The sequence below is a fragment of the Myxine glutinosa genome, chromosome 5, assembly GCF_964187855.1.
Source record: "Myxine glutinosa chromosome 5, kmMyxGlut1.1, whole genome shotgun sequence".
In the NCBI taxonomy this organism is placed as follows: domain Eukaryota; kingdom Metazoa; phylum Chordata; class Myxini; order Myxiniformes; family Myxinidae; genus Myxine; species Myxine glutinosa.
In genome coordinates this window covers 13,873,904-13,884,262 of record NC_136265.1, presented here as the reverse complement: position 1 = coordinate 13,884,262, position 10,359 = coordinate 13,873,904, and the positions used below count along the sequence as shown (strand labels likewise).

Genomic DNA, 10,359 nt, shown 5'->3' with positions numbered 1-10,359 from the left:
ACATCCCTCCTCTTCCCCTCCCCTACATCCCTCCTCTCCTCCCCCTCCTCCTCCCCTACATCCCTCCTCTCCCCCTCCCCCACATCCCTCCTCTCCCCCACATCCCTCCTCTCCCCCTCCCCCACATCCCTCCTCTCCCCCTCCCCCACATCCCTCCTCTCCCCCTCCCCCACATCCCTCCTCTCCCCCACATCCCTCCTCTCCCCCACATCCCTCCTCTCCCCCACATCCCTCCTCTCCCCCTCCCCCACATCCCTCCTCCCCCCATACCCTACATCCCTCCTCCTCCCCTACCCTACATCCCTCCTCCCCCCTCCCTTAAATTCATTCCTTCCCCTCCACTACATCCCTCCTCCCCCTCTCCACTACATCCCTCCTCCCCCTCTCTCCTACGATGATCTCCTACATCCCTCCTCCCCCCTCCCTTAAATTCATTCCTTCCCCTCCACTACATCCCTCCTCCCCCTCTCCACTACATCCCTCCTCCTCCTCTCTCCTACGATGATCTCCTACATCCCTTCCTCCCCTCCCCTAAAAAAGGTCGGTCCAGTGTGTGCCAACTCCTCCAAGCACCTTGACATTGATCATTGTCGAGCTAGTCCTGATCCCTGCACCTCTTGTTGCTGTGGTGTGTTGCTCATCTGTGTAACCTCCCTCTACAACGTTAAGGTTGGTACCAGATCAACAAAACTCGCATCACTTACTCACCGACATCACTAATGAAAGCAGAAATAGGAAACCTACTTATTACGAATGCACATGGAGGGTGGTGGTAAATTGAGATAAGGAGGATGATGGAAGAGAGTGGAGTATGGAAGGATGCTTGGTGGTTGGTACGAGTACGGGGAGACAAGGGAAGGAGCATGTATCGGTATGCACAACAAAATACCACATTTGCGTACGTAATAAGTGAATGAACATGTTTGGGTTATAATGGCAATTTTATAATGGCAATTATGTTTCCGTGAAAGCGTTTAACAGGAGCTCAAGACCATTTTTAACTGCAGAAATCGATGAATGAAACATTATCCTTTGGGTAAAATGAATTGGAAGCAATCGAGCGAATTAGAATGATTACCGGTAACAAATAACAGGATTTTGAAAAGACGTTTTACACTACAAGCTACAACTACAAGTAAACGGTACTGCTGTTTTTTTTTCTCAAAAGGATCGTCGGAATTCTTATTCCCTCTTGAATGATTTTAAATGTTGTAATCATCACTTATTTGTATTTTTGCATCGTTGGATGATATTCGTTTGAAATTATCCATATGCAGTTGTTACAAACCCCGGCGGAGTTATTAGCTGCAGTGATGAAAAAAATTTTTCCCCTCAGATCTAATTATTTACTTGACGAATGCAGTGTGGAAAGCACCTTGTTCATGACGTATTCAGTGTCTCATATCGTCATATCCAAACGATGGCTCCACTAAAAGCAACTGGAGCGCGGGAGGGAAAATTTTACGCAGCAAATTGACGTCGCGTTTCCATAACGGACCTCACGAGCCACCGTACCCGCCGGTCTGTCAATCCCTTTTCACCCGAGGGCACGTGAACACGGCGAGCCAATCAGGAGCGGCCGCGGGTTGCGGCGCGGTGCGGTGGGCCTTCACCGGGGTCCGATCGCTACCTCAGTCCGGTGTTGTCACCCGCACACCTTCCATTCCCAACGTCCCTCCTCGCCTCAGTAGTCAACACCAGTCGTTCAAATCACGTTCCCTTTCTTTAATTCCAACTGCACTCGTGTCCTTTCTCCTCCTCATCAGGCATCTCCGGTGAGGTAAGACTAAGAGGTACGAACGTTCGTGACAGACGGGGAATGACACTGACAGAGCGGGATCGTTAGACGGGTCTCCCTCGGGGACCGGGGCAGGTCGGCGTGTGGGAGCACCTTTGGCAAAGGCTTTGCTCGTGTCGCAAGTGTCGGCGGACAGGTGTACCCATGGGGATAGGTGCATTGAGTTTGTACTAAAATTGAGGATGGAGGGAGGAATGCACATGACATGGTCTTCGCGTTGAGGGACTTGGGGTGGACCCTTTTGACTCTTCTTTACACTCCTCGTCGTCCCTGAGGTCACGTGCGCCTTGCGATCCACCCGGTCCGATTTCCGATTTTCTATTTTTAAAGCGGGCATCCTCCCCTCTCCAGGTAGACAATCCGTTGTCCATCTCCGAAGAACGTCCGCTCGCAGGGTCGTTTTTGAGAGTCGGGGGGGGGGGGGGGGGTTTGCCTGTGCCGGGTCTAAGGGTCGTTTTTGAGAGTCGGGGGGGGGGGGGGGGCGGTTACCTGTGCCGGGTCTAAGGGTCTGTTTTCAGAGTCGGGGGGTTACCTGTGCCGGGTCTAAGGGTCGTTTTTGAGAGTCGGGGGGGGGGGGGGGCGGTTACCTGTGCCGGGTCTAAGGGTCTGTTTTCAGAGTTGGGGGGGTTACCTGTGCCGGGTCTAAGGTTCGTTTTTGAGAGTCGGCGGGGTTACCTGTGCCAGGTCTAGCGGTCGTTTTTCAGAGGAGGGGGCGAGGGGGGAGGGAGGTTACCTGTGCCGGGTCTAAGGGTCGTTTTCACTTCGGGGGGTTACTTGTGCTGCAGCGCCGACGATCGAAGGTCTCAACCCGTCGGAGTCGCGGACATCGCGTACGTACGCAGACGGACCAGCTGTAGGAATCGGCGGAGTGCGAGCGCCGGACTAGGACGCGTCGAGGGCGGCCCCCCATCCCCGCCACGCCTCCTCCCCGGGGTCCCACCAGGTCTCTGCACCTCGGGCCGTCTCGTCCCGCACGTGTTGCATAGGTCGGCCCCGCGGGTCTCCTCATGGCCGGTTCCGGGCGGCCCCTCCCTCCCCGCAACGCCCCCCCGGGGTCCCACCGGGTCTCTGCACCTCGGGCCGTCTCGTCCCGCACGTGCTGCATAGGTCGGCCCCGCGGGTGTCCTCATGGCCGGTCCCGGGCGGCCGCCGATGGCTCACACGATCGTGGTGCCGATGCGGAATCGATGACGTAGCTTCGCCCCGGACTCGACTCGACTCGAGCGTCGGGGACTCCGGGCTCGGTTTCCTCACGTTCTCTTGTATCCCAACTGTCGGCGGCCACGCTCGGGCCTTCCTCCGATCATCAGGTCCGGCGTGTCGGGGTTTCCGAGGCTCCGGTGAGTCGCTCCGAGGCTCCTGGACGAAGCGGAGGGGAGGGACGGCGAGGCCGAGCTTTGTGCGCCGCGTCCCCCAAGCCGCTCGCACCATCATGCTCCATTGACGGTCTCCCGCTTGGGACACTCATGGTCCGGAGACGCAAGGTCGCCCTGCCCGGGGACGAGGTCAAGTCGCTCAGGGATGGGTGAGTCCGAGTCCGAGACCGTTTAATCTAAATCGAACGTTTTCTGCATTTCGAGCCTTCTCTCCGCGGACCTCCATTGCCTCTCTGTGTTCATGTATCCCCGCGGGTTCGTCCTGTCCGCCGTGGTCTCCGGACACCCTCGAGCCCCGATGTCTGTCCGCGTCGGTTACTTCGACGAGAGCGGGGAAGACTCGACAGTGTCGGGAATGGGAAAGTGAGAACGAGGGCGAAAACGGGATCTGCTCGGGATCTTGGAGAGGAACGGCGGCCATGTTAGGGCGGCTTCTCCTCCTGTGTGTGTGTCTTTCTCTGTGTCCGACGTCCCTCGCATCGCGTCCGTGTCCCGTTTCCGTCGAAGGTTTGTCCGACTCGGTGCGGACATCGTTTCCTCCCTTTTTACCGAGATTCTCGCCGAGTCCTCGGCCGCGCTTCCCGCGACGTGCTGCGCTGCGAGCGGACGGGGGACACAGATGCACAGAGAGGACAGATGTACAGAGAGGAGGACAGATGTACAGAGAGGAGGCCAGAGGTCGAGGCAGACAGACGGGGTCTTCTTGTACATCGGCTCGCTCGGCACGGAGTCCTTGTTGTACCTCGGAGGTGACCCGTCCGCTCCATAAGTAAACACCTCACAAGTTGTTTTCAAAAACCGTTCGCACTTTCACCAAAACATGGGAAACTTTGCTTCTTTCTCCTTCGCTCTCTCCGACTGCTCTCCTGGGTCCCCGAACACCCTTCTGCCTAGCTCCGGCATGGTCTCCTGCATATGGGTGAACCTTACCGTGTCATGGGTCCCCGAACACACTTCTGCCTAGCTCCGGCACAGTCTCCTGCATATGGGTGAACCTTACCGTGTCATGGGTCCCCGAACACACTTCTGCCTAGCTCCGGCATGGTCTCCTGCATATGGGTGAACCTTACCGTGTCATGGGTCCCCGAACACCCTTCTGCCTAGCTCCCGCATGATCCCTGAACACCCATAATAAACCTCATGACAAAAAAACATTGCCTCAAACAAGGAACCATGATTGTCATGGGGCCCGCAATGCTAACCCCCCTCTAGCGGGGGAAAATGGCCTTAAAATGATCATTCATTCATTCATTCACCGTGTCATGGGTACCCGAACAAACACCCTTCTGCCTACCTCCCGCACGGTCTCCTGCATATGGTTGAACCTTACGGTGTCGTGGGTCCCTGAACACCCTACTGCCAAGCTCCCGCATGGTCTCCTGCATTCGGGTGAACCTCACTGTGTTGTGGGTCCCTGAACACCCTTCTGCCTAGCTCCCGCACGGTCTCCTGCATATGGGTGAACCTCACCGTGTTGTGGGTCCCTGAACACCCTTCTGCCTAGCTCCCGCATGGTCTCCTGCATATGGGTGAACCTCGCCGTGTCCGAGGTGCCTGAACACCCTTCTGCCTAGCTCCCGCATGATCCCTGAACACCCATAATAAACCTCATTAAAAAAAAACATTGCCTCAAACAAGGAACCATGATTGTCATGGGACCCGCAAGGCTAACCCCCCTCTAGCGGGGGAAAATGGCCTTAAAATGATCATTCATTCATTCATTCACCGTGTCATGGGTACCCGAACAAACACCCTTCTGCCTACCTCCCACACGGTCTCCTGCATATGGTTGAACCTCACTGTGTCGTGCGTCCCTGAACACCCGACTGCCTAACTCCCGCACGGTCTCCTGCATTTGGGTGAACCTCACCGTATCGTGGGTCCCCGAACACCCTACTGCTAAGCTCCCGCACGGTCTCCTGCATTTGGGTGAACCTCACCGTGTTGTGGGTCCCTGAACACCCTTCTGCCTAGCTCCTGCACGGTCTCCTGCATATGGGTGAACCTCACCGCGTCGTGGGTCCCGGAACACACTTCTGCCTAGCTCCCGCATGGTCTCCTGCATATGGGTGAACCTCGCCGTGTCCGAGGTGCCTGAACACCCTTCTGCCTAGCTCCCGCATGATCCCTGAACACCCATAATAAACCTCATTTAAAAAAAAAATAGCCTCAAACAGGGAACCATGATTGTCATGGGGTCCGCAAGGCTAACCCCCTTCTAGCGGGGGAAAATGGCCTTAAAACGATCATTCATTCATTCATTCACCGTGTCATGAGTACCCGAACAAACAACCTTCTGCCTAGCTCCTTCATGGTCTCCTGCATATGGGTGAACCTCACTGTCGTGGGTACCCGAACACCCTTCTGCCTAGCTCCCGCACGGTCTCCGGCATGTGGGTGAACCTCACCGCGTCGTGGGTCCCTGAACACCCTTCTGCCTAGCTACCGCACGCTCTCGGGCATGTGGGTGAACCTCACCGTGTCGTGGGTCCTTGAACACCCTTCTGCCTAGCTCCCGCACGGTCTCCGGCATGTGGGTGAACCTCGCTGCGTCGTGGGTCCCTGAACACCCTTCTGCCTAGCTCCTTCACGGTCTTCTGCATATGGGTGAACCTCACCGTGTCATGGGTACCCGAACAAACACCCTTCTGCCTCGCTCCCGCACGGTCTCCTGCATTTGGGTGAACCTCACTGTGTCGTGGGTCCCTGAACACCCTTCTGCCTAGCTCCCGCACGGTCTCCTGCATTTGGGTGAACCTCACCATGTCGTGGGTCCCTGAACACCCTTCTGCCTAGCTCCAGCACAGTCTCCTGCATATGGGTGAACCTTACCGTGTCATGGGTCCCCGAACACCCTTCTGCCTAGCTCCGGCATGGTCTCCTGCATATGGGTGAACCTCACCGTGTCCTGTCCCTGAACACACTTCTGCCTAGCTCCCGCATGATCCCTGAACACCCATAATAAACCTCATTAAAAAAAAACATTGCCTGAAACAGGGAACCATGATTGTCATAGGGCCTGCAAGGCTAACCCCCCTCTAGCAGGGGAAAATGGCCTTAAAATGATCATTCATTCATTCATTCATTCACCGTGTCATGGGTACCCGAACAAACGCCCTTCTGCCTAGCTCCTTCACGGTCTCCTGCATATGGGTGAACCTCACCGCGTCGTGGGTTCCTGAACACCCTTCTGCCTAGCTCCCGCACGGTCTCCGGCATGTGGGTGAACCTCACCGTGTCCGAGGTCCCCGAACACCCTTCTGCCTAGCTCCCGCACGGTCTCCTGCATATGGGTGAACCTCGCCGTGTCCGAGGTCCCTGAACACCCTTCTGCTTAGCTCCGACATGGTCTCCTGCATATGGATCAACCTCACCATGTCGTGGGTCCCTGCACACCATTCTGCCTAGCTCCCGCACTGTCTCCTGTATGTCGGTGAACCTCTCCGTCTCCTGGGTCCCCGAACACCCTTCTGCCTCGGTTCCACACGATCTCCTGCATGTGGGTGAACCTCACCGTGTCATGGGGTGCATGGTTAGCCACCCCATGAACATCCCGTGGGATGTGATTCTGGAAGTTTCCTGACGCGTTCTTTACAGACACCTCTTAATGTTGCACAAGTAATTACCGCTTGGGAGATGATTGTTTTGGCCATTTAAAAAAAACATCAACTCGACAAACATGTCACATGTCACACACGTACTCAGACTTGATGTTAGCGTTCATCCCTGATAACCCAAGTTAAACGCTGCCATCACAGGTTCTACCATAGTAATCCTGGGTTCAATTCTGGTTTAAATCTGATAACCAAGGTGTTCAACTCCTATAGCCCGGGTTCAACCCTGTCAGCTCAGGTTTAACTCTGAAAATGCGGGTTCAACTCAGTCAGCCCGTGTTCAACTCTTTCATTCAACTCTTTCAAATTCAACTCTTTCCCCCCCCACCCCCCCCCCCCTTCCCACGCCTCCTGCCCCCAAGCCCTCTCCCTCCCGCACTTCTCCCTGCTCTCAAATGTTGTGGTTGTGTGCTTCCCGTTCTCTCCCCATCTTGTCTTCCGCTCCCTCTTTTTGTATATTTTGTTTGTCTGGTTGATTTGTTTGTGAAATAAATGTTAGCTCTTTCACGAGCCTCGATTCAGTATACAAAAAAAAATCTCTTATCCTCCCCCATCCAAAACCTTGATCTTTTCTACCCCCGCTAATTTCGGTCCCCTTGTGTTTTATACTTCTCCCACCCCCCCCCCCTTCCCACGCCTCCTGCCCCCAAGCCCTCTCCCTCCCACACTTCTCCCTGCTCTCAAATGTTGTGGTTGTGTGCTTCCCCTTCTCTCCCCATCTTGTCTTCCGCTCCCTATTTTTGTATATTTTGTTTGTCTGGTTGATTTGTTTGTGAAATAAATGTTAGCTCTTTCACGAGCCTCGATTCAGTATACAAACAAAAAAAAAAAACAAAAAAAAAAACTGATAACCCGTGTTCAACTCTGATGACCTGTGTTCAACTCTGATGACCCGTGTTCAACTCTGATGACCCGTGTTCAACTCTGATGACCCGTGTTCAACTCTGATGACCCGTGTTCAACTCTGATGACCCGTGTTCAACTCTGATGACCCGTGTTCAACTCTGATGACCCGTGTTCAACTCTGATGACCCGTGTTCAACTCTGATGACCCGTGTTCAACTCTGATGACCCGTGTTCAACTCTGATGACCCGTGTTCAACTCTGATGACCCGTGTTCAACTCTGATGACCCGTGTTCAACTCTGACGACCCGTGTTCAACTCTGACGACCCGTGTTCAACTCTGACGACCCGTGTTCAACTCTGACGACCCGTGTTCAACTCTGACGACCCGTGTTCAACTCTGACGACCCGTGTTCAACTCTGACGACCCGTGTTCAACTCTGACGACCCGTGTTCAACTCTGACGACCCGTGTTCAACTCTGACGACCCGTGTTCAACTCTGACGACCCGTGTTCAACTCTGACGACCCGTGTTCAACTCTGACGACCCGTGTTCAACTCTGACGACCCGTGTTCAACTCTGACGACCCGTGTTCAACTCTGACGACCCGGGTTCAACCCTGACGACCCGGGTTCAACCCTGACGACCCGGGTTCAACTCTGACGACCCGGGTTCAACTCTGACGACCCGGGTTCAACTCTGACGACCCGTGTTCAACTCTGACGACCCGTGTTCAACTCTGACGACCCGTGTTCAACTCTGATGACCCGGGTTCAACCCTGACGACCCGGGTTCAACCCTGACGACCCGGGTTCAACTCTGACGACCCGGGTTCAACTCTGACGACCCGGGTTCAACTCTGACGACCCGGGTTCAACCCCAATGTCCTGAGTTCAACCCGAGTAATCCGAGGTTAAACTTTGGTTTCAAGCAACTGTGCTAGGTTTAAACTTAATAAACCAGATTGACCTTGTTTACTTGGGTTTAACCCTCATTTGACCCTGTTAACCTGGGCTTAAACCTATCTCTCAGGGTTTAACGTTATCAACCTGGTTTTAACCCAAACATTGTGGTTGAACAAGTTTCCTCTCTTACCTTAATGCACTTAGCACACAGTTCTGTTGTCTCCTGATAACGGGGGAGAGAGATGTCCAGAGCGAGTTGCCTCCCTCCTTCCCCCCCCCCCCCACGCCCCCCCCCCCCGTTAGCCCTCGTGCGAAGGTTACTAGCAGGTTGAGTTTGTAGCACGAGTAGAATGGTAATTTGACGTTCTCTCCTGAGCAGAATGACGGTGCAAGCAGAAGATGGCATCGACGGAACACCGAAGAAATCCTCAAAAAAAGTCCCAACGGATTCTTGCAATAGCAACGGAGAAACGTTTGCGGCAGCTCTTCGGCCGGAGCCTTTGCTCCCGGCCTCTTCTCCGAACCGAGCTGGACCGTTGCCAGTCGACGCTCAACGTCTCCTACGCTCGAGTGTTCGGCCACCGGTCAAGAGGGCTCGTAGCGATTCGTCTTCAACTTTGGGGAAAGGCAGAGGTACGAATCCCGATAGGATCTGGTTGTACACATCCAGCACGGTAACTTCAGCAAAGCAAGCCTTGTCGCATTAAAAATTTCACCTCCTCAAGCTATTATCACTTATTATAACTTTTATTATTGTCATATGTTCTCGAAATGTGAAGGGTCGTGAAAGGGAACAAAGGTGTGCGTTGATCTTGGTTGTGTTTGGCGGTTGAGTTGCCACCACAGTCGTAAAGGCGACAATCTTTATTTTTGTGCGGGAGGTGGGAGGGGCTTCTGGCGATACAAACATGTTATCCACTTTGGCAGAATGGAGGATTTGTTTACTTATTCATCAATTTTTAAAGGCGAGGGGGGGATTTCGGTGCTATTGTCCTGTTATCTGCTTTGTAGAATAGGGATGTTTATTTGTTTGTTTATTTGTTTTTAGCCGCGTCGCAGACGCTGCTCATAGAGTGCCCTCTGCTGTTGTTGTTGTTGTTCTTCTTGTTCTTGCAGAGAAGACAAAACCTCAAAGCTCCACCCATTCTGGGAACCATAGCTCCACCCATTCTGGGAGAGCCTTCATATAAACAAATATCCACCATTTTATTAACTCGCATAGCTTTGAGGCCTGTTTTGTAGGCCCGTGGTGTCTTCCTCTCTCACACAGTTTTATTTCAAATCAAATTCGATATATCATTTCATTTTTCAGTCGCTAACATAGTTTTAGACTCGGTTGAAAAAAAACGGGAAGAAAATCCGATGAAAGTTGCCCTTTATAGAACGAAATGAATTCTCAAAGGCCTGTAACTTCAAGTCCATTGAGATATATTTTTTTAAAATCGCGGCATGGTCAGTCATACACCGCCCGAAATAACACGGGAATTCCCGAGATATATTAAAAATTCGTCCATTTGATGACGATCGTCACGATGAAATATTTAATTTATACGTCGTCACAATAATGTGGAGAGAGGAGCATAGCTTCATTCACGTGTCGCCACACACGGGAAATTGCCGAGATATATATTTTTAAAATCGCGACATGGTGTCATACACCGCCTGAAATAACAGACGGGAAAATGCCGAGATATATAAAAAATTCGTCGCCACACACGGGAAATTGCCGAGATATATTTTCACTTTGCACAAAAATAACATCAAGTAATCGAATCAATAGGAATGTCCTGTGCCTATAACATCGACGTTATAGGCACAGCT

General features: G+C 53.2%; 1 protein-coding gene across 5 annotated transcripts in view; it reads left to right on the top strand.

Annotated features, from left to right (window-relative positions):
- Positions 1 to 1,553: 1,553 nt before the first annotated feature.
- CRAMP1 (cramped chromatin regulator 1) overlaps positions 1,554 to 10,359 on the top strand; it is an 87,478-nt gene continuing 78,672 nt past the window's right edge. Inside the window, exons 1-2 of one of the 5 annotated variants that reach the window (XM_078777600.1) lie at positions 1,554 to 1,780; positions 8,918 to 9,171. In XM_078777600.1, coding sequence (XP_078633726.1) covers positions 8,919 to 9,171 — 253 coding nt within the window. In that variant the 5' untranslated portion in view covers positions 1,554 to 1,780; position 8,918. Of the gene's footprint in view, positions 1,794 to 2,978; positions 3,324 to 8,917; positions 9,172 to 10,359 lie in introns of those variants that run through there. The other 4 variants (XM_068117791.2, XM_068117792.2, XM_078777599.1 and 1 more) reach the window with 4 other exon arrangements.